Source organism: Halichoeres trimaculatus, unplaced genomic scaffold (assembly GCF_033239565.1).
Source record: "Halichoeres trimaculatus isolate MK-OKI-2021-1 unplaced genomic scaffold, fHalTri1.1 fHalTri1_scaffold_7, whole genome shotgun sequence".
Lineage (NCBI taxonomy): Eukaryota > Metazoa > Chordata > Actinopteri > Labriformes > Labridae > Halichoeres > Halichoeres trimaculatus.
The window spans coordinates 33,563,966-33,589,025 of NW_027437185.1; the positions used below are offsets into that span (position 1 = coordinate 33,563,966).

At 36.8% G+C, this 25,060-nt stretch overlaps 1 protein-coding gene across 1 annotated transcript; it reads left to right on the forward strand.

Annotated features, from left to right (window-relative positions):
- The first annotated feature begins 329 nt into the window (after positions 1–329).
- Positions 330–17,964, forward strand: emx3 (empty spiracles homeobox 3). Its single transcript, XM_074674359.1, has 4 exons — positions 330–523; positions 711–1,116; positions 13,773–13,957; positions 17,633–17,964. Exons 2-4 carry the CDS (start codon positions 726–728, stop codon positions 17,798–17,800), a joined length of 744 nt encoding a protein of 247 aa, XP_074530460.1. The 5' UTR covers positions 330–523; positions 711–725; the 3' UTR covers positions 17,801–17,964.
- The last annotated feature ends 7,096 nt before the right edge of the window (positions 17,965–25,060 follow it).

Genomic DNA, 25,060 nt, shown 5'->3' on the forward strand with positions numbered 1-25,060 from the left:
AGTAGCTTTAAATCTTTGGATACAAACAGGAGTTTGAGTGTATTATTACTCTTAGTCTGTGGATAATTTCAGATGATTGGTCGTGACTAACTCAGGCCTCAAACCTTCCTCTGTGACGTTCCCATAACCTCATCAGTGTCATATCAGCATCATGTTATGAATCATAAACATTTTCTTCATCCTCCTCATCCCTGTCACTCATTATCACTTTGATCCTCCTCCTCTAATCAACAAAATGGCTGTCAGAGTGGCTGCCTCTGCGCATGCTCAGCGCACCTCTGCCAGGGAGGGCAGGGCAGGTATCTCCCTCTGCAGCCTGCAGACTGACACACACTCCGGCTCCGCTTCAGATGCAGCATGTGACGGCAGGAGGAGCGAGGACGCACCGAGTGAACAGAACCCGCAGAAGAGTGCTCCGAACCCGGCTGCAGCCCCGAGGACCCCCCGCGACTTCTGCTTGGACACTTTGAGGAGACTTTTTCTGATCCTGCACGCGGCTGCAGAGGCGCCGCCCCGCTCACAGGTGAGAGGGGGGAACTTCAGCCACGTCCAGGTGGTGAAACCCGGACCTGCACGCGATTTTACGCACACTTTTGGAGAGTTATGGATCTCTGGGGGCATCTGGGAGTCTGAGCCCCCCTGAGCCCGAGGAACCGGACTAGTTGGACACGGATTTGTTCTTATCTTCATCATCTTTCCCTTCCTCACAGCTCCAGGTGCCTACAATGTTTCAGCACAGCAATAACAAGAAATGCTTCACCATCGAGTCTCTGGTGGGGAAGGAGGCGGTCAGCCACGGCGGCGGCTCCGGGGACGAGCCCATCCGGCCCACGGCGCTCCGCTTCTCGGAGTCGCTGCACCCCGCGGCAGCTGCAGCCGCCGCAGCCGCCGGGGTCTTCGGCTCGTGCTTTCAGGGGAGCAGCGGCAGGACTCTGTACTCCGCCGGGCCGGACATGGTGCTCCAGGATCCCGGGACGCACGCGCAGAGCCCCGGAGCGCTGCCGCTGCACCCGCTGCAGATCCCCCCGCAGAGCTTCTTCAGCCCGCAGCACCGGGAGGCGCTCAGCTTCTACCCGTGGGTGCTGCGGGGCCGGTACCTGGGACACCGCTTCCAAGGTGAGCGTGGGGGGAAGAGGGAGGGGGGAGAAACCTTTAACTATCTTTATTTTTACATTTTCTTTTCTAACTGTCGTCTTAAGCAATTTATTTTTACTGTTTGACACTTGAACAGATTTTATTTTATCACAGCGACTGAGTTTTTGACAGTTGAATGAAATTCTACCAGAAATACAAGAAATACTCTTAAACTTGACTTTTTCTCCATTCAGCAGCAGAAATTTCCTCTGTTTGGGCATTTTTTCCTTTTTCAAACATGAACGTTGTCATTATTTGATAAGTTAAAATATCTCAGATTTATTTGTTGTCCTGGTGGCAGCTAACGAAACACTCTCAATATTTTTTTTAACAATAAATAATTTTGTTTGCAGTTGTCGTGCATGTTTCTAAAATGATCAGTTTAAGTGCTTAGTGATTATTAATGTATTTCCTTGTTTTTGTGGAATTTTGCACAAAATTATTATTTTTCTACTGAAGAAGAGGAGTCGATTTTGATTATTTTTGCATGATCATTTATATAGAGAATTTTTTTTAAACTCTCATTTTTTAAATTTCTGTATTCACCCGGATTAGTTCAAACTCCGAGTCCCCCCTCCTTTCCCTCCTCCTCTTCTCACCCCTTTACTCCCCTTTCCTCTTTTCCCCCGCATCTACCCATAAATCATCAAAAACAACCAGAATTTAATTTAGCTGCTTCCTTTCCCTCCTGCATTAGGAAACCTTGTGTGTTTTGTAGTTTTTTTTATTTAAATATAATTTTGTGAGCTCCAGTGACCTCTGACCTTTGAATAATGATCACATCCTGTAGTTTATTTTTCACCAGGCCTGTTTATGGACAGCGGTGTTTATGAAAAGTGGATTCAAGGCCTTCACAGAACACTGAAAAATCATTATTTTATAAATCGTGTAAAAAAATTTTTAATTTAGTTGCTCTTCTTGTTATTTTTTAGATCTGATTTATGTCTGTATGTTAATGATCTACTTCTATTATCGTTTTTATTCAAAGAAACAGACCCTGTACCACATTTTTTAAAATGAATTAATGCAGAAAATGAAATGAAATGAAATAAGTGAAGATGAGATTTTTTTTCTATACGATCTTAATTATTTTACAAGTGTCTCGGATCTGTTTTAACTCGTTGATTTTTATTTATTTATTTATTTTTGCGCTGTTTCGTGTCGTAATCACAGTAAAATGCAACTTATATTTTTCATAACAACCTCACTTACACATTCCAGGTCATGTGTAATTTTTTTTTAAAGTAAAGAGGGAAAAAAAAATCATCTTTATTTCTAAGTCTCAGTCTGCAGCGTGTTTAAACTTCCGGTTAGATTATAACTTTAGAAAGAAAAAAAAAATCCGTGTGTTGTTATTTTTACAGCTACATTTAATAAATAACAGGTGTGTGATTTGACAGCAGCAGGTAACATGTCATCCAAAAAAAGAAACGAATGCGTTCCTCTTGTTTTCCGGAATGTGAAAGTTTTTATTTATTTATTTATTTATTTCAGCGCAACAAACTTTTTCAGCCTCCCGCACAACAAACGGTCGTTTGATAATAATCCGTAAATCTTCTAATTTATCAAACGTGACATTTATTTCAACATAGTTAAAGAAACACATAGAGAACAAAAAATACAGATTTTATGTGAGCATGATATCAGTTTAGATAAAAAAAAAAAAATCATTTATTTAATTTTTTTTCCAAAACACGTGATAATAAAAATACGCTTCAACAAAACGACAGAAGAAAAAATAAAATAAAATGACTTACACATAATTTCAGGTCTTTGTTGTAATGATTCACTCTGACAGATTTAATTATATATAGTCCGTTCAACAACACTCGATCAAGGCGGGAAAATCAAGGCTTCTAGAACGTTCTAAAAAATATAGAGCGCAAATCAAGACGCAAAATTTATGGCGCCATTTACTGGAAAAGCAAAAACATAGCAATTTATTTAATAAATGAAGGAAATCTTTGACCTGAAATATTGAAAATAATAATATGGTGGAGGTAAAAACAATTCAAATTTTTAGAAAGTCTGAAGTTTAAGTCAAATTTACCTGCTGAATTAATTTACCTGAGCTCAGAGGAGAGACTCTTTATTAAACAAAAGAAGACAGAAAAAGAGAAAGGCAATCAATCAATCAATCAATCAATCAATCAATCAATCAATGAATAAATAAATAATCAACCTCATGTTTTTCTACAAGCATAGATTATTTGCTTAAATCCTAGAGGTAACACAAATCTGAAATGTTTACCTTTGAGTTGAATTTTTTAAATTATTTTTATTGCATCTCTCCTTTTATTCTGTTCGCTGATCAGAGAAATTCACTTATTTTATGATATTTACATGTGAAAGGCAAATTTCCTATGCAGCTTAAGCCTTTTAACAATTTAACCATGAAGACTAGTTTAACCGTTACGCCTGAACAGTTAGCTAACTTATCAACTGATACAAAGGGAAAGGAGAGAGCAACTGTTTGCCATTCAAATTTTTAACTTAAAGTCTTGCAGAGAAAAAAAAGTTTTTAGGAAGTTTTTTGTGCTGCTTTTCCTCCCAATACAAAACCAACTCTAAATGCAACATCAGCTTTTTCCATAGAAACATAAATCAACATCAGAAAAAGTTGAACTTTTTGTTTTAGTCTAACAAACTTTTTCTCAACAGAATATTTTTTTACAGTGTAGATAATGCAATAAAGAAAATGAATCAAACTTTCTGGAGTTAAGATTTTAAGTTTCAAAAGTTCCCTCTGTGATTCTTTGTGCCCTTTGGCCCTTCGCTGTGATGTCACTGGTTACCTAAGCACACCTGTCAGAGCTGATGAGTGAATCAAACAGGTTTAGTTTAGTTCAAACAAACTTTATTGACACAGGAAGTCACGCAGTCACAACACAGACTGCATGTCAGTCAGCCCGTTGTCTGGAAGTTCACAGTTTATTTTATTAACGTAAAAGACGTCTGCTGCTGAAAAATGTCGCAATTGTTTTTTTATGCATAGTTCTAAATTATTTCCTACACTTCTTAAAAAATATCTGGAAATATAACATTTCTTAAACAACTTGAATCCTATAAAAACAAAAGCTACTTATGAGATAATGATTTCAAATGAAAGAGCAAACTTTATTTCACGCATTTCAAATTTTATTGAGTGAAGGCCCAGATTTTACAACCTTTATTACCTTTTGACCTTTTTTTCAGGAGCAGTTGTGGAAAAAGAGGAAAAAAGTCAATTTTTAGCCAGTAGGAAAAAATGATTATAGATTTTGAATAAAATTTATGTTTGATTGAAAAGAGAAAATTGTGTATCTCAATTTTAATACAGTCAAAATTTATCTTTTCAAAGAGATAACTTTAAAGTCTTATAGTAGGTGATTTCAAAATTGAATGAAATTACACAATACTTCAAATTTTAAAATAAAGGAACTGAAGCAAGATTTTTTCTTGATATGATTGAAAAATTTCAGTTATGTAAAGGAGGGATTGATAACTTGTATTGTGTTTTTTTTCTGGATAAACATTTGAAAGATTTACTTCTTGTTTAAAAACTTAAAGTTTATCAACCTGTGGCAGTGGACCCTGAAGAGGCCGGGTGTTTCTGTCAGAGGGTCCCAGCAGGAGTCAGAGGCTAATCGCTGCAGGAGACCTGTAGATACCTGTCAGTGCTTAAACACACACACACACAGACACTCTCTCTCTCTCACACACACACGCACACACACTCAGCTCGTCTCTCGACAGATTAAAGGCTTGTAGATCTTTTGTGTGACGGCTGTGAAAACATTCAGGCTCGGTGTGAAACTGAGCTTTTGTGTGTTTTAAGTTTAAGAGATTTTGAAACTCTTCTGAGATTAAGGAAACTTTTGATGCTTTAATTGTGAAGGTCCACGAAGCACAGCAGGAGATTAAAAGAAGAGGAAGTTAATTTTGAAACGTTTTAAGGATCTGTTGTCTGACTGAGCTCACCTGTACGTGTTTAACGCCAGCTTCGAGCACCGAGCAGCTGAGTCCTTTTGTGTTTTTGATTTCTTATGTTTCCTGCAGAGTTGAGCAACAGCGTTCAAACTTTTTCTTCAGGCGTGTTTGTTGTGTTTTATATTGATTGCTTTGTGTTAATCAGTTTATTTATTAATAATAGAAACAGAAGAAGCCTTATATGTGAAACATCTTAATCCAAGGTAAACATCCTTAGGGGAATCAGAAAGTTTTCACATCTCATCAAACTGTTTCCTGTCTTTTAGGAGCATTTCAGATTTCCTGTTGTGTTCTGTCGTGTTGTATCGCTTCTTATGATATTTTATAATTTCATGCCACAATCATGTTGTGTCACATTGTTTTATCTCACTCCAGATCAAATTAAATTGTATCTTGTTTTATCGTCTTATCTCATACCTTGTGGAGTAGAAACATAACACAACATAACGCAACATCACGTAACATAATGTACTTTTACGTTTCACGGTGTAGAGCAATGCAGCGTAATGTGACTTATTAAATGTAGCACAATTCTACCTAACCTAATGTAATAATAATTATCACAATAATGGTAAAAAAAACATGATTATCTTAAACTTTATTCACATAGCACTTTTCAAAACAGCATTAAGAAGTGCTTTATAAAGCAAAAATAAACAATAAAAAAATAAAATAAAAATTCAGGGACATGATTAAAACCACAAAAATATCAGAAGGAAATCAAACTATTAAATAAAGAAAAAAAAAAACTTAAAGAAAAAAAAATAAAAGACTTAAAATCCTGCCTGTGATACTGCTTGGTTTGAAAAAAATTAATAAAATAAAAATAAAGCAGGACAGACAAACTTTTCTTGCCTGCAACATCAACTCATTCAGTGAGTCAACAGAAAGGGAGAATAAATTTAAAAAAAAGTTACCACAGAAATGTAGGATTTTTCATAAAAATAATTATAATATCTCAATACTTAAAAAAAATATATACAAAACTTTCAAAATATCTCTTAAAATTTATAGTTTCACATTAAAAAAAAAGGTTGAGTCATCATATCAAACAGCGTCTTGTGTGATTTTGCTTTTGAAATCAAAGTTAAAGGAGGGACTATTTTCTGTGGTGGATGACTCCGTATCTTCCTAACAGATGTGAGGGAGCAGAGCTGAGTTACCTGTCTGTACTCTCCCACACAACTGTTCCCTTCCTCCTCCTCCTCCTCCTCCTCCTCCTCGTCTCCCTCTCACTCAGACACATTTTTATTCATTACCTGGAAGCAGCTGACGGCCTGCACTCAGCTCTCTGGGGCCTCCTTTTGTTGTAACGTCTCCTTTACGAGTGTTGTTGTGGTTTTGACCCCTGCTGAAGGAAGGAGGTGAAGTGGAGTCACTTACCTCCCTCAGATTGTTCCTCCTTTAGTTTAGTTAAAGTCTGACTCTGAGATTTTAAACCTGGGCCTCCATTTTTAAAAACTTTTTAAACATAAACTGTTGCCTTTAACGTCCATGCATTACTTTTTATTTTGTGTGTGTGCTGCAGGTGTGAGTGCAGTTTGATGCTAAATGCTGTCAGTCAAATCCAACAACACTGTTAGCTTAGCATTTCTCCTAATTAGACCACAGAAACAGTTAGCGGAGCACATGCTAAATGCTAATCAGAGATGAACACAAACAATTTTTTATTATTGATCTGATGAAGACTGGGGGATGCTGTGGAGAGGAGTGTGTCTGTGACACACACACACACACACACACACACACACACACACACACACACACACACACACACACACACACACACACACACACACACACACACACACACACACACACACTCTGACAGGTCTGGACTTGCAGTGCCAGGAGAGCCTGATGTGCCATCTGCTTCATCCTCCTCCTTTAGCTCCTTTCTTTTCCTTTCTCCTCTTTATCTTCTCCTCCATCTCTTCTCCTCCTTTTTGTCCATTCTCCTCCCCTTTCACTTCCTTTCTGTCTCCCTTATTCCTGTTTCACATTTTTCTTTCCTTCCTCTCTCTGCCTCTTTCTTCTACTCCTGCATCCTCCTCTATTCCTCCTCCTTTACCTCTCCTTCGCTCCACCCTCTCCTCTTTCTCCCTCGATGTACAAGCTTGTTTTTTTGATGTAAGTCAAACACAGACCTCCTCCTTCTCCTCCTTCACCGTGGAGCTTCAGGCAGCCATGTTGTAGTTTTTTAAGACTGTTTTGTAGTTTTAAGGCACATAGCTCGTAGATTAGTTAACAGGTCTTGGTTTATAACATGTTGCTTGCTATGGTTTACATCCTTCCTTTTCTTCCTCTTCTTATTGTTGCAGTTTTTCAGTGAGGAGTTTTAGAAAATATTGTTGACTTTTTTTGTTTTTATGCAGCGTTTTGGAACCTTAATTAGAGCTTAAAGGGTCGTTAAACATTTCTTAAAGTCTGGTTTTGTAGATAAAGATTTGTATCTTCATTTGCAGACCTGATTAGTTTCAAATTACTTATCTAATATGCATTTTCCATGTTTCTTTAAAATGAAGAGGAGCCTGAGAATCATTTCAATATGGAAAAATACTAAAGCTCAACAATTTGACTTAAATTAGTTTTCTGCAAATTCTAGAACAGATTTTCTCTCTTGAAGTTTTTCAGAATGGGAGTTTGTTGTTGAGATGTAATAATTTTTGCAGCTTTGATTTAATTCACAGAGAAGAAATATCCAACCTCCCTCATGACTGAGCAGAACAGGACATAACTCCTAACCCCAAACTGACTCTGTGATCCTGGATCAGCAGAGTCCCTTTCTGTTTCAATCCGGCTGCTCAGATACTAAAGAGGGATGAAGTGTTTCTTTAGATGCTAAATGTTTCTTCTTTTAGTATAGTATTGTATCGTTGATCCTTATTTCACTCATGATGTTATATAAAAAAAAAATATTTGTGCAAAAAAAATTGAAAATAAATCTGAAATGAATGAAAAGGAGCAGAAGGAAGAAAAATTTTATTGCATCTGCCCCTTTTCTCACAAAACGTTAGCTTAACACCGGATGAAACTAACACACCAAAGAAATAATACTATTTGGCCAGCATGCCTGTTAACCTTTCATTGAGTCATTCTTGGAGCAAAATGAAAAGCAAAACAATCCACAGACAAAAAACTTAAGTTCCACCAATACAAGACAAACAAAAACAAAAACAACTACAACAAAAACAAAACTGAACAAGGTTTATAATAGAATACAATTCCTAATATTTGTCTTTAGAGATGGGTACCTTTCACATATGAAATGATACGGCACCCATGCTTGTTACCTGGCAATTGGTACTCAATGGTACCAATTTTCGGTACTTTTTTGTGCTTATTTGTTAAAAAATATCAATTTGTTTGTTTGTTTTTTTTTGTTTCTTTGTTTTTCAATTTGACATATTTTTCTTTAATATGTTACCATTAATCCTCTGTTTCATGTCCAGCATGGAAAATCACCTACTCTTCCACTCCCTCACAGTCACAAGGATGCATTTAGGTACCTAAACATGGTACCTTTTGATTTTTCGTGAATTGCTATCCGGTACTTTTGACAGATTTCAGTCAGTACCTATTAAAGTTCCCAATTTGGTATCCATCCCTTTTTGTCTTTAAAGCCAGATCAACCATAAAAACTCAGTTTGTTTCAAACTGTTAAACTGTTAAATTTTGGCGCTGTGGGCAGGTCCCTGTGGACTAAGTCATACTTCAGATCTCTTCTCTGTAAATGTTTGAGCCATATAAGGAAAAAAACATCTTCTTGGACAAACACCCCTCTGTGGAAAAAGTAACAACAGGCTGTTTTTAAGCGTTCAGTAGTCTGTCTCATCTGGCGCCGACCCCCTAAAGCATTGATTCCCAACCTGGGGTGCGTGGAAACATTTGATAATTTATTTCTAACTTAGAAGTACTGAGATAAACCCGTCAATAAAACTGTATGTATGCACTACAACCAGTTTTTTTTTTAAGTTAGAATACCAGAGCTCCATTTGTTGTGGTAAATGTTACAAGAGTTGTATGCAACAAAAGCAGGTTGATTATTTTGATTTATTTATTTATTCATATGTTTAAATTGAGTTACAAAGTAGAAAATGACAGAAAACTAAATGTTAAAATTAAGGACATAAAATAAAAAGATTTTCATTTGATAATCAGTTGTTTTGATGTTGAATTAACAGCACATATGAGTGAAGGGGTAATCATGATATGACGAAATGATGGTACTCAAGACAAAAAAAGTTTCGTAACCACTGCCTTAAAGAATTTACAGACATGAACAATAACTTTATAGACTTGTCTGTCTTGTTGTTGTTGATCTTGTTTGCTTTTATAGGTCATAAAGAAGCTCCTCACTGCACCTTTAAAATCTAACAGGGGTCCAAAAATTTCTACAAGTATTTAAAAAACAACTTTCTTCAGAGTTTTTTTTGTCAGAAAATTGTCGGGATGATAACTCTGAAATGCATATTTTTTCACAAATGGTGGAAACTTTTCGTGGAGATTCTGCAGTCTGCTGCATATAAATCAGATCAGTTTTTCAGCTTCAAAATCCAGAAAAACAAAAGATCTGTTGAAACCGGAACGTAATCTGTAGAAATCGGTGATTTATTGTAAAGTTTTGGCTCCTCTTTGACTCTGAAAACATCTTATCACAAACTTTTGAAACCAAGTTACAGAGAGGAATTTGTGACATTTGCTCATAAATACTCGTCCTCCTTCGTCTTACAAAGTCGTATATGTTTACTCTGATGTTTTCAGTCCCTTTCTGCAGATTTGTGCGCATACATTCTGCACAAATTAAAGATTTTTCCTGTTGTTTGGTTGCCTGTTTGTATGTTTCTAAACTTTAGAAGTAACTGAGACCTTCTTCTGTTTCTGCTGTTTGTTGCGAGGGCGGATTGTCCGTCATTAGTCTGCAGCATGTTGTTATTATCTGCTTCCAGTTTGTCAGCTGAAGAGTTAAAAGCGTCTAACTGACAGTCATTAGACTCTGACACATGCAGCCTTCAAACAGGAGGGTAAACACCAGCGTCAGAGGTGGAGGGAGGATGCAGAGCGTGTTCCCAGTCCGTGTACGCTCCAGATTTCTATTCTTAATCAAACCCAACATCAGTGGAAATGAAAGAAACACTGGTTTCTGCAAAAGTCTGGGTCTTCTTCTGGTGCTATGGTTGTAGATATTCTGAAATAACTTCTATTTTGTGCAACTAAGCTCTGATTTTTGGTGCACGGACATGTTTACCTGCAGGTTTAACAGCTTGTAAACCAGTGCAGTGTTGCATCATCTGTAAACTGCAGGTTTGCATGAAAAAAGCTTAGTCCTGTAGTCTGCACAGGTAACACAGGATCCTCTTCCTCTTCATGTGTGTGAAAACACAGGTTGTGTGTGTCTGAACAGCTGCGTCTGATACTCGCAGACGGAGTTTAAAAACTTTACAGGCCTGAAAAGTTCAGGATTTAAAGTCAGTTTGTTGTGAAATCCTGCAGACGTGAAGAAGCTTGAGTCAGTTTTTCTGAAAGTGAGAATTTCTCCAAGCATAGTGAGTCTTAAAATCACAATAAGTTTGTTTCTAAAGTCTTTTTGCTTCGTTGTTTTGATTTCACAGCTTTACATGGGGCACCTGCTCCAGGTTTAGTCTTTCCTACCGTAGATTCCTGGAGTGATGTGGTACATCTGTTAGCAAACTTCCTGTTTTATATGAAAGCTAAAGCACATAAAATAATCTTGAATTAAAAACCTAAACCCTGACCTTTGACCTCTCTGTTTACACTCGTTTCGTCTGATTTGTCATTCAACAGAAATAAACCGTCGCATTTGCAACCCGAGCTCCTCTGAGACGTTTGCTAACCTCCATCAGTCACGCCTCAGTCTGAAGTTTGCATATGAATATGACTTTTTGAATCTGCGCTAACGTTGAATAAAAGGCGTGAGCGTGTCGAGTCGGCTGCTTTCTGCACGCCGACAATAAACCGAGTCTTTTGCGTGCGGCGTGGCGGCGTGGCGGCGGCTCTTTTCAGACGACATGGTCAGAAGTTGTTCGTTGATTTGTTTTTATGTAAAATATAATCAGAAACATTTACGTGAGAAATACAGCAGATGTTGAACGTGGGTTTGAAACAAAAAAGGATGTTTTACCGAGAGTCTCGCTCGGGTTGACCGCACGGCGACACGCCTGATAGACAAATTAGCTTTTTCATTTTGGAGCGACGGAGTGAAACGTCTCCAAACCACTGGAGGAAAACTGGAAACCGCAAACGAACAGTCGTCACAGCTGAACTGCACCTGTGCATGAAACGCTGATACAGCCCAGCAGTTCAAAACATTAGCCGTGGTTTAGCTGTTAGCTTACCTCATGTACGCTTTGCATCTTTGAGATTTGACTCTAATTTTGTTCTGTAATGTAATCCATTTTCTCGTGACTTTACTCAGATTAACGTAGAAAAATTTGCACGTTGGTTTTCTCTGAGTTGTTGTGCAAACGCCATTCAACGCAAACAGATTTTAATGCTACAGTTTTGAAAATTGGGCTGTTTTTCGTGTCAGAGGTTAGAAGAGTTTAAGGAGACTTTCTCATGACTTGAACACGACCAAACATCTAGCTGTGTGAAAAGTAAAGAAATTAATGAGAACATTTTTGAATGTTTTCAAATTATACATATATGTTTATTAAAATACAACAAAGTTTTATGAATGAATCAGTTTTATTTTGTTTTTAGTGACCATTCAACTCATACCACATCTTCCTCCTGTTTCAAAGAAGCTGTAGTAACTGATGTTTTGCAAACAGAGTTTTAAGCTAATGCAAGTTTCTGACTATTGTTTCTGTCAGGCTATTGGAAAATTAAAATAAAAATTAAAATATAAAAAAAAAAACAAAACCTTGAATTATCCAGGTTAGTCTTACTGAGATAACGTGTTGCTTTTATAAGAGAGACCTGGCTGAATGTGTCCGTCTGGATTCAGACTTTCACTAAGTAGGCCTGAACGATTTTGGAAAATAATCTAATTGCGATTTATTTGGACCAATGTTGCAATTACGATTTAGCATGCAATCTTTTTTTTTTTTTTTTGGGGGGGGGGGGGGGGGGGGGGGGGGTCTTTTGCATTATTTCTTTAAAAAATTAATAAATCATTCTCTATCATTCTATAGTACGAAGGCCAGGCCTACATGTTATGATGAAATGAAATAGATTGAAGCATGAATTGATACGAATAATATATCTTTAATTTAACTATCGCGATCACAGAAGAATATTGACTGATTGATTTTACTTCAAGCCTTGTAGACGTGTAATATTTTTGCCAGAAAAAACAGCATTTTGACTTTTGCTGGTTTTGAGAAAGAAAGAGAACAAGTTACTATATCCCCTTTAGGTCTGTGTACATGAAACTTTTTTCTTTTTTTTTTTTTTTTGTTAAATTACAGCCTGTTACATTCACTCTGTTACATTGCGATGTCGGTTTGAATTTGATTAATTGTTCAGCCCTCTCAATAAGGGTTAAAAACATTTGGGATAAATAGGATTTACTGTTTAAAATCAAACCAATGGTGCACCAATCACAATTTTCTGGCCGATCACCGATTTTTAAAAAGCTTGACCTGCCAATACCAATTTGGGCTGATACCAATTTTTATTTTTTATTTTATATAACTAACAGTGTATACCTTCAATGTTCCAATCTTATTTTATTGAAAATCATTGAGCAATACCTGTGAAACAATAAAATCTTTATGTTTTAACTTAAACAACCAATAAAGTGTCCTGAGTTTTAGGTCTCAGAGCAAAAAGCAACAATGGCTGGCTGTCAAACCTTCTAGGAGGTATATAAGATCAGTTTCATATGTAAGGATGGGCCAATCACCAATCCCCCAAAATTAGGAAATTGGCACAGATCGATCGATTGGTGAGGTCAGACTCAGATCAGACTTTAGGAACAACAAACCGTTCAAAAGATGGAGGTTTCAAAGGATTAAAGGCACTTCAGATAGTTTACCTTTAAATAAAGACACATTAACTAATGTGTGGATGTGTTTCCTTCGCTTTAGTTAGGAATGATTGGTAAATCACAGCCTTTGTGTTTTATAAATTTAAATTAAAATGAACTTAAGTAACCTTTTTGTAGCGCACTTTAAAAACAACCACAGCTGAAACAAAGTGCTGTCCATAAAAGATGACGAAGGAATAACTTAAAACGATAGTGTAAGCACTAAAATAATACTCACATTATTTTTAAAAGCAATTTAAGAACAATAAAACAACTAAAACATCATGCTAGGTTAGGATTAATGATTTTTATACTCTTTGTGAATGTTTGAAAAGTTGCCACATGTTCATCATATGTAAACTTCTCAGATACAGACGGTCTTCAAACAACTACATGTGTGTGTAAACTTTCATTGTTTACAATGACATCATATTTTAGTGACTCAGCAGGAAACAACTGCGGAGTCAGTCTGGGGTTGAGTCTCACAGTGAGCCCAGTGAACAGTCGACTCTTTTAGTTTTGAGGATTAGAGATTAGATATGGTGTCCTGTTTTACGTATACACTTCAGGTTATATATATTTTATACTCTTTTATACTTTCAGCTCCTCTCTCTGTTCTCTTTCAGATTTATGTATGGTGAATCATGTTGTTAACGTGTCGTGTGTCTTCCCTCAGGTGAAGACAGCAGTCCAGAGAACCTCCTCCTCCACGGCCCGTTCTCCAGGAAACCGAAACGGATCCGGACGGCGTTCTCTCCTTCTCAGCTGCTACGTCTCGAGCGAGCCTTCGAGAAGAATCACTACGTGGTCGGAGCCGAGAGGAAGCAGCTGGCAAGCGGGCTGTGTCTGACTGAAACGCAGGTAGGCATCATGGGAAATCAGACAACGGACACACCTGATCTAAGGATTTATTCAATTTCATGTGCGAGTCAGAAGACAACGAACAAATAACTGAATTTAAAGAAGCGGCAGTTTTATTAGAAAGAGACGGCTAATGGGAGCCTTTGTGGTAAGATGATTGACAAAAAAAGAATAAACAAAATCCATCAATGAAAAGAAAACAACATAAATAAATACACGACATATGACGTCAGGTAAGACAGGAACAACTGGAAATATTTCTTCAAAATTAAGTCACCAGAAAAATCAAATAACAAAGCTATTTGGCTGATCAGCTGCGCCTGTATGCTTGGCTCACACTCGGTCACTCAAAGTCGACCTGTTGGATAAGTGTGTGGGAGTTTTAAAAGGTGAAATGTGAAGTTCAAAAGCACGTTGCTGTTGTTGTGTTTCTACCACGGCAGCAGGAAGCAGGAAGCTCGGCTACAGTGAGCCAAAAAGGAAGTAAAACAGCATGCTATAAAAAAGTCTACGCACCAATCGACAAGTTGATTGAATGATTTAACAAAATGAAATGTCAGGTTTCACACAGGAGATAAAATGTGAAGTTTTACATCCGTCATGCGTCCTCTCCTCGGTGTACCTTGGGACAAACTCTGACATCAGGCTGCGCTTCAGGTGTCTGGCGTTGATCCACATCACAGGAATGATGTGGGGGTTAGTCAGCTCCTCACCGCTCCCTCCATCTTTTCTTTCTCAAAGTGATTGACGGTGTTTGTCATCACGTCTCCACGGAGATACGAGCCCGACGCCGGTGATACGACGTGAATCATCACCGACGTTATTTATGAGCTCATTTCACAAGAGCGTCGGAGAGAGAAACACATCAATCAGCGATCATTACTCCTTAATCAGAGCTCAATTAAAGCTTCATCAATCATTTATTATTCCAGACATCCAAAAATGAGCGAGGAGTGTTCCTTTAAGAGATTTTTAGGCTCTGGTCCAGAAGTTTTTAACTCAGCTGTCAACTGAAAATGATTCTTAAACATTTCTTCTAATCATTTCATGAAATTAAATTTACTCAGGTTAACTTTGTTGTTTTCATTTTATCTTCTGAGGGAACATTTAGAAGAGCTGCCTGATTTAAATCCTTATTTTAAAAATGTAAATAATCCCATTTACAGCTTTTAAACATATTTCAAGTATTTTAAAAAACTGATTTCATAGAAAGTATTAATTTACTTTTTTTTTTTTTTTTGCTTAGGGTTGGAAAAAAAAGTTGTTTTAAAATACCTTAGTTAACTTAGCATACTTTGAATTCTAAATAAATTAAAAGTTACAATCATGTTTTAAAAACATTTTTAAATAAATGTTTTAAAACATTTATCCAGTTTTTAGATATTTTTTAACACATTTAAAGAATTTAAAGTGGTTTTTAAAAGGTTTGTTTATCTAAAAAGAGGTAATAAAACATATTAACTCAGTAAAAATAATCTCCTTCAAAGAAATTGAATGAAGAAATTCCAAACACAACAATTTTTGCCCTTAAAAAAGTTGCAAAAGTTTAGTGAATTTCCTATTTTTGATGACTTTTTACTCAATAAACGTTATCTAAAAAGTAATCTTTTTGGTTTTAAAATACATTAAAGTATCTAAAAAATACCTAATTGGGGTTAACAATGATTTTAATTTTGCTGAATTTAAAAGTGAAGATAATCTATTTGAGAATAGTCTTTTTCCACATTGACCCTTGGTCATTTTTCTAGCTTTTAGACAACTTTAAAAAAGTAAGATTTTCACTTATTTTAGAAAAAAATGGTTGTGTATCTCAAAACTTAAATAAACATTTGGACTGAGCAAAAATAGCCTTGTTAGAAAAATTAAATAGCAAAATTCAAAATCTAACAAAATGAGCTCTAAAAGGCTGAAAAGCTTTTGATGTGTGCTTTTTATTTTAAGACCTCTGCTCATTAGACATAAATTTTAAGACTTGAACGTACACTGAAATGATTCTTAAAGGGAATAAAAAAATGTACTGTAAAGCTATCGTGCAAACATTTCACTGGATTTACTGTTAACTGACTGATAATTTCAGCAGGTTTTTGAAGCAAAAATATTCAAAACTTGTGTAGTGAAAGAATTTTTTTTTTTTTTACTTTTAGTTTGACAGAAAGGTAGCTTTAAAATCTCACTTTTGGCTTTGAAGGGAAATTGTAGTCATATTTCTCCTGGTTTAAGCTAAACTTTCCAAAGCTCATTACAAGACCTCAGACTTCTGTTTGTGTTCTAATATTAATATTTTTTATTTATGGGCGCCTCCAAATCATTCAAGGTCACCCAACAAGTGTAGCGACAGTAAAACCGGCTGAATATCAGAGTAAACGAGAGGCAATAAAAGAAAATGATGTCGGACATAAAAAGTGTAAAATGCACATGTAATAAAGGCACATGTTTAGCCAGAGAGAAACTTCAAGTTGAATTTTTCCTTTTGTTGTCCGCCTGACGCCTCAGAGGTGACGGTGACAGATCTGTCAGTGTTCGGTGTCATAATTACACTCGCTCCCGTCACACAGATGTTCTGATATGAAAGCGTCTCCCCGGGCTTTTGGCAGCTCTGAGCGGTTTCAGCTCCAGTGTCGATCCGGATCGCTGATTTATTGTCGTTACTCTCTGACAGATTGAGCAACTTCATCTCTTAGTCAGCGCTTTGTTTGACTCCTGCAGACAGGAGGACGTGTTCCAACAGTGCTGCATGTCACATTCATGTTTTACCAGCAAACACACGTTAAATCATCGTGCAGCTCTCACACATTTATGATTATGACTGTCAGGACGAGAAAGAAGGGAACAGAAGACGTCTGACTCTCAAGAGGTTTTTAATCTAATGAACTAATAACTCTAAATGATGTTTCAGAGCTGTCAGGGGAGAACTCACACTTGTAGAACTACACGCCTAAAGACTAGATCATCCACGGCAAGAAAAAGATTAAAATGTGAAACACAGAAACGTGGAAAACTGACTGTTTAATTTCAGAAAAAGTTAAAAACTTTAAAATATAAAGCCAAAAATAGATAAACCATTTAAGGTCAAGGTATACTAGCAACTCCTATATCCTGCTACATAAAACATCTGTAAAAGTTTTTTTTTTTTTATGTTTAACATATATTGCATGGAGTCAAAATTGTAGTTGATAATACCCTAAAAATAAATAAAAGATCAGCAACTCCTGAACCCAAATGAAACAAAAGGGTCTTTACATTACGAGATGGATGGAAGTTAATAATCCAAAAGTTCAACAATTTAACTAACAACAACCAATTCAAATAAAAAACAAGTAGTCAAAGGCAGAGGTAGATCAGCAACTCCTTTATCTTACTGGTACAGATCTGTGAAAGTTATTTGTTAAATGTTTCTCATATCCTGTATAAAAATGAAACTACTAATGAATAATGGTATAAAATGAACACAATAGGAAAAAACCTCTTGGAGGTAGATAAGCAACTCCTGTATCCTTGTGTAATTTATTTTTGTTCAATGTTTATCATATAATCTGATGGATTCGGTTAATGACGAAAATGCCAAGCTATACCAGGAAAAAAAATAAACCGTCTTAACCAGGGTTAGACCAGCAACTCCACTAAAATGTTGTCACCATGTTTAAAGACTCACCTGAGTGTTTTTCTGTGTTGCAGGTGAAGGTTTGGTTCCAGAACCGCAGGACGAAGCACAAGCGTCAGAAGTTGGAGGAGGAGTCTCCTGAAGCTCAGCAGAAGAGGAAGGGCAGCCAACACGTGAACCGCTGGAGAGCAGCCACGCTTCAGCCGGGAGGCGAGGACGTGGACGTCATCAGCGATGACTAGACTGAAACACACACAGACACACATGGACACACACATAAACACACACCCTCAGACATCCAATATTAGGCAGTTCAAACTGTACTAATGGTTTTTCATACTACATAGACGCCTTTATTTTACGTTTTTTGTAAATGGCAGGATAGCTAACTTAGCTAGCACTGCTAACAGGCCAAAAGTGAAAAGACTTAAGGTGTTTAAACCTTTTCATCTTTAAGTGGACTTCAGCTCCTGTTACAGTTTGACTGTAGGCAGAGGAACCAGAAGTCAAGCAACTCTTTGCCCACGTTTGATTGTTCCAGGTTAACTCTGGCCAAACGTAAATATATTTGACTGGTAATAAAAGAGAAAATCCGCTGAGATGTTGGAATACCTGGGGCATATTTTGTGTCAATACACAGCTCTACATTCTCAAAATCTTAATAAATTTGGTCTAAATAAGTACTTCAAAGAAAAAAAATGCTGGTTTTATAACTCAGTGAAAAAAATCTGTAATTTTTTTTTATCAAAACCAGGAGTTGCTGGTCCACCTCTACTTCGATTAGTTAGTTTAATTGTGTTAATGAGTAGCTTTTGTGTTTTGAAGGAGTTACATGGACACAAAATAATATTTTTTGAAAAAAGAAAGAAAGCAGCAGTAGACCAACAACTCCCCCAATCTGCCTCAAAGAGCAGAAGTTGCTGGTCTACCTTCACATCTATTATTTGTATAATGGTGTTACTGAGTGATTTTTGTTTTTTAAATCAACAAATCAGACTTTGAATGATACATTTTGTGAACAATAACACAAATTTTAATTAGGCAGGCAGCAACCGACCAACAACTCCTGTGAAATTTAAGGTAAAACTAGAGTAACTATTGACAAAAGCAGCAATTTTAACCTTATAAAATATTACTTGTCCCTATAACATGGTTCCAGATAGAGTGAAATTACTGTAACCAGACTCTTTTGCAAAAAGCAGCAATTTAACAGCAAAGAGCAGTAGTTGTTGGTCTTCTTTTTCCCTTAATTATTATATTGTTTGTGTTATTAACTGATCTTTGTAGATCGGTAAATCAGATCAAGCAAAAAAACTTTTTAAGACAATAGCACAGAAATATACCAAGCAAGCAAAAGTGGATCAGCAACTCCTGAGGTAAAACTCAAGTAACCAGACTCTGTTGACACAAGAAGATGTTTTACCCCAGCAAAAACAAACAAAAAAAAAAAATCAAAGACTTAACTCTGATCTAAGGTAACACATTAACTCAAACTTATTCACCAATCAAGGCAGAGGTAGAGCAACAACTATTGTTTTGCTGCAGCCAAAGATACCTGAGACAAAATAAGAAGTCAACAAAACCCAGTTTATCTTCAGATATTCACATCGTATGTTCCCCTAAATTCAAAGACTACACATACCCACATTAACGCAAACATTTCACACTGATTTCACCTTTTCCGAGGACTGATGGATGTCCCTGAAGGCATCACGCTCATGCAAGCATCAGGAGGTCAAACGTCTCCTGAAACGATAAAAGACAGAAACTCTGCCCAGCCTCAGAGGAGGAGATTTTACAAAGTGTCGCTCCGTGTTGGAGTCGGACTGACGATAAGATTTGAAGCTTCAGAGAGGCATTAAAAAGAAAAAAAAAAAGAAAAAACAGGAGTCCAAACGTGTCACAGCTGCTGACTGAACACTCGACGGTGGATTTTGGTGCCAAACGAAGCCAGCGTCTTAAAATAAGAGACGATTAAAGTGAGAAAGCTGCTCTGCTGAAGGTTTCTGAGCGTCTGTCTGCAACAGACGGCCGGCGCTTCACAGGAAATCTGCTCCACATGTCTGACAGGGGAAATAAGGTTCCTGCTGCAGGAGAGGAAACTGAGGTGGAAATATTCATCATCATCATCATCTCTTGTCAAAGTTTTCTCTGTTAAAAAAGCTGCTCACAGAAAGCACAAACTGTGTGATGTTCTTCATATTCCAGACTTCTTTATAGACCAATACTTTAATCCAGACAGAATAAAAAACCCACAGGAACCGTCTTTTACAAAAGCCTGCTGAGATTTCCCTCAAATGAAACCTACAATCTGTTTTTGTCAGCTTTTTGAGTTTTGAAAACCAGCAAATCAGATCAAACAGAAATTCTGTCAAGGGATAAAAACATCTCTATGTTTATATCAAAACAACCAAACTTTAACGTTCTACGTCATTGCGTTAGTTTGTGAGTTTTCAGACAGTCAACTCAGGTTTTTGACTTTAAAGCTGACAAAGATCATATTGAAAAGCATTCTGGGAAATGTAGGGAAAAGGAAAACCACAGGATAAAAAATTACATGATCAAACATGGAAATAAATGTATGAACAGGGGCGTATCCAGATTTTTTTGACTGTGGTGGCCCAACTCAGGTGGCCAATGTGAAGCGACTCAATTAATTAATTTATTTAATTTGTCTGCCTCAAGTCGTCACATTTATCTTAACTACAGACTCTAAAGAATCGGGAGTTTTTTATTCTAGGGTGGAACTGTTTGGGTTCTTTGAGCTTCATTGTTTGAGAACTAAAAAGCAGATGTTTGTTTTAATTCATAATTCACCATGCTTAAAAAAAATTAAGCTAACTCTTGCACACAAAAAATACAGATTTGACTGATGCTAACGCAACTAATTAACATAATATTTCAGAAAGTGTGCAGGAGTTTGTTTGCCTTTTTCATAAAACAAATGTGAGGCCAAATCTGACAACAACCAAACTGTTATACTTACACATAAGCCCCGCCCCCAAATAGGTAGACAGCCAATCACTGTTTAAGATTTTGTGGCACCTCCTGGGGCCTCAGCACTTCTCTGGACATGTGCCTGCCTGTTGAATATGTTTAACATCACACAGACTTTTACTCGTAGCGTTTTATTTTGAAAATCTTATTTTTCTGTTGGAGGAACCTTCAACCTTCTACTTCTTTGATCTCTAAATTCTGCCTGACCTTAAAATCTTTTAAGAAAAACAAAAAAAAATGTAATTGTCCTGCAGGGTTATTAAAGTTTTCTCCACTTAGAGCGATTCAGTCTTCATGTGTTTTGCTCAGCGGCACTGTGGCAGCCTCAGGAACCAGCTGATCTCAGAGCAGCTTTTGGACTTTTCCTTCCGCTGGTAGTTTTTTTTTTTGTCTTTTTGAAAACAAAAGTAGGTATTTATGTAAAAAAGGATTTGAAAAAGTATTCTATGCATCTGTTGTGTAAATAATGACAATAATAATAACGTGTGGATTGTTTGTTTGTTTCTCTCACTGCATCTGTTTACCTGTTTGTTTCTTCTTCCTGACAGATTTACCTCATCCTCCTCTTATGTAGCACTTCTCTTTCTTCTCCTCCTCCTCTTCTCTTCCTTCTTCTTCTCTTCTCTTTCTTCTTCCTCTTCTTAGTCAGATCTATTTTTTCATCGTTTAGGATCGAATGCACTAACTGTACGACGAGGAGCTTTGTACTTCCTGTGTTCAGATTTGGAAAAAATATCAATAAAAGAAACAAGGAATAAAAATGTGTGCATGGACCCAATGCTCTGAATAGATTGAAGAAGACAAATGTGGTACATTTTTTGATTTTGGTGGGAATTTCATTTTTTTAAGAGTAAATTTGACAACACATCTTTCAAATCATAAAAAAATTAAAGAAATAAAAAAAAAAAATGATGCAATCCAGGTTTTAAAATTTGCTGACAGACATTTTTTAAAACTGTTTTCTACCACTTTTAAAATACCATTTAAAATCTAACCTTTAGTAATGATGCTAAAAAAATGTATCACGGAAATTACGTATGATAGTCTAAACACTTATGAATGTTTAATTTCGTGAGAAATGTTTTGAATCTCTTTTCCTAAATAATGAATCCTTTTGTTGCTTTAGAGCCATTTAGACTATAAGACGACAGAAAATACTCTATACACATTTTATCAGTTGAAGAAAAATAAATCTAACGTTACAACTGTGATTTTACAGCTCCATGATTTCACAGAACCGTTAAGGCAGTCTGACTCGGTTTCCCGCCGAACGGAAGCTTGATTCTACTGTAACCGTTAGATTAAACAACGACGGTTTAGCTCGTTTAGAAACGTGAAAAAGTGTATTTCGGGTCGATATCGGTTGGAAGAGAAACAAACACATGTATATGGAGCAGAAGGAGGCGGTCTGACCTGTAAAATCCACCGTTGCTCGGAGCTCTTCCCCGCCTGCCGCCGCAGCTCACTCCGCGGTGTTCCAGCTCCTCCTGCGGCCTCTGCTCACAGCTGCTCCGCTGACACATCCGGGCCTCGCTGCTGGACCTGCTCGCGCTGACAGTATCCGCAACGGACAGGTAATTCACCCAGATAATCCACACAAATCCGTTAAATTTCATCTTAGTGTGTGCTCTGTTTGTGCTGATTTTTAATCACGGGCAGAAACGAAGTTGAGTTGAAGTTTCCTCCGAAAACAGGCCGCTTCCTGCCGCACCTCATCATAAAATCATCCGGGGAGTAAACACCTGCAATGACCACGATTTCGACGGATCTTTTTTCAAGTGACACGAAATAATAAATGAATTACTGTTCAACACGTCAGGAAAATATGATAAGCAGAAACGCATTTGCTATTAATTCTCACAATCAATCTGACCAGTGTCAAGGCAGTAAAAACCAAATTTAAACGGACATTTTGCCTATGTTGTATTAAACCCCTAATCTGAAATGTACAGCTTTCTCTTGAATCGAAATTTGTCTGCACAGATACACATGCAGACAGACTTAAACCTACACAGAGTGATACAGCATGTGCAATTCAACTCTTAAATGTGTTTCATCAGCCTTGACAACAGAAAATCATGTTCAGCAAATGGGAGAAATGATTGGAAAATATATAAACATCTTAACAGGTTGAATTGAACAATTCAGGAAGCAAAGCAGGAATCTATTTTGTTAGTTTAAATTCTTCTCTAAAGGCCTCATATTATTTCCACCTGAGCTCTAAATCTGTCCTCTACAGCTCTTAAATCCAGACTGAGAAACAATCATACAAAAATATCGGGGTAAAATCTTTAAAATCATTTCTAAGTTGCTTTGTGCTCTTGATTTTAAAAAGCATTTAATCTCTCCTGTTTTTGAACAGAAACTGTTTTGTGCTCCAGCTGTGTATCAAGGTGAACATATACCACCTTCTCTTTACATTTTGCCTTACAAAACTACAACAAAAAGATTCAAAATTGTCTTATTTTTAGGATAAATCTATTTATGCAAAATACTTTTGCAGCCTTTCAAATGTGATACTTTTCTCCACCTAATTTGAGCATTTTGTATGAAAAGAACAAGAAAAATCCTCCACAAATGACTTTTTTATTCAATCAACATCCTATCATACAAGTTTTTATGTCATGAGTTAAAAAAACAGTAAACGGGACCTTTTAACTTTACTTTCAGTCTCTAAAAATGTTGTTTATTCAGTTTAAATCTTTCTATTTTTCTCGATATGTGTAAATATTCCGCAATAGCATAGATTATCTTTCAATTTAAGGATTCTGCATTAAAAGTCTAAGATATATTCCGCACTCTCCCCTAACCTTTTGGTTCTGAAATCAAAAATACATGCAAAATTTACCTTTTTTTCTTTGTAGATATCAGTCTACTTTTTCTTGATATTTGGGAGTTTTTCCTACATGCTATTTATTTATTTATTTTTTTTTAATCTTTGGTTGTGCATCCTGCAGGGGCAGAAGACAATGAGCTGCAAAAAAAGACACTGAGCTTTAATGAAACAGATAATGATTGACACTTTGCAGCTGTCTAAATCATACAAATATATTGATAATTTAAACATTAATTAATTTTTTTATCATATCCATTCTTTGCTCGTATTTTGAACATTATGCATGGATTTAACAAGGTACATTTGAAACAAAATGAAGATTTGCTGGAATCAACACCTCTGTAAAACTGTCATGCATTAATAAATGAGGTAACAGCGGTTTGCTGAGAGACAGGACATGTTGACAATGTTAATTATTATGAGTGTTAATTGTTTTTTCATGCATCATCAAGGTCTGCAAAGTGCATCGATCAGACGAGACAACAAACAGCTAAAGACCTAGAATTGGACAGAGAGCTGAGGAGATGCTGCAGGAAGTAGAAATATTAGATTGAATGTATTAACTGATGAGAGAGAAGAGCTGTGGGGTCAATAAAGACCAACGTGATTTAAATCTTCTCCATAAATCAAACGATCAGTGCTTACGAGTCAGACAGCAGCATTGTTCTGAAGTAGAAGAGCAGGCGAGAAACACAATGAAGAGTGTAAAAGGAGTCCTTACTGTGAATATAATGACAGAGACATCACAGCGTCAGGTGTCCTCCCCCTCTACCTGCCTGTATGTTGGCGCTGCTGCCATGGAAACGTTTCATTATTCACAATGAGAGAGCTGAAATGAAATAACAGATGGTGGGAGGCATGTAGGTGCACGACTGAAACAAATTATCACCTCTCTTTATCTGCTCAGAGTTTAAATCACAGACACAAAAGCAGGTGAGTCCAGGACTTTTTGATGGTTAATAAATTATCCAATAATTATTCTTTAGTTCTGTTTAATCTGCACAAAGTCCTGCTGAGTAGGGGATTATTGTTTTTAAGACAGCTAACAAGGCTAACAGACCTCATCTTTGCTAGATTACAAAAATGACACATATAGATGTATTCTCAAAGTGTGATACGTTATTAAAAGGTGTTTTACAGTAGATTGACTGCACTCACCTTCGCATTTAATGTCAATCTGTGACACCATTAAAGTAGCTTAACATTTAAAGAAGTTAAAAAAGCGTCCTCGATTATCTTGTATCGGTCTAAGATTCCTGACTTCAGCCCTTTTCAGCCTTTTGCTTTTCTATACACTGACAAAGAGCTCATTGGTGATGTTTGTTGCACAGATTTGTAGTCATGAATCAACCCAAAACTTTTACCTGTGCAGAGAAATTCTCATGCTGCTTTTTAGTAACAGTTACGGTAACAATCCAACTCATTCTGGCCTTTGTTTACAAAAGTGTTACAAATGAAGTGGCGAGAACAGACAGCTACTTCACTCTCCTGGAAAAATGTAAAAACTTGTCGTTACCCCATTACCGTTATTTTCTGGAGCATTGTGAGCCAGAAATAGCTGGTGTGTTGTCACCGTGAGTGTTGGGGGTCTTGGGGACTAGAACTAGGCACAAGGTTTTCTACAGGTCAGGGACAACCATCTGGCTCAGACTGAAACTGGAAGATCCCA

Coding starts and splice junctions, on each gene's coding strand:
- emx3 (XM_074674359.1), top strand. CDS start 726: ATGTTTCAGCACAGCAATAACAAGAAATGCTTCACCATCGAGTCTCTG. Junction 1,117..13,772: donor CCTGGGACACCGCTTCCAAG/GTGAGCGTGGGG, acceptor GTCTTCCCTCAG/GTGAAGACAGCAGTCCAGAG. Junction 13,958..17,632: donor TGTGTCTGACTGAAACGCAG/GTAGGCATCATG, acceptor TCTGTGTTGCAG/GTGAAGGTTTGGTTCCAGAA.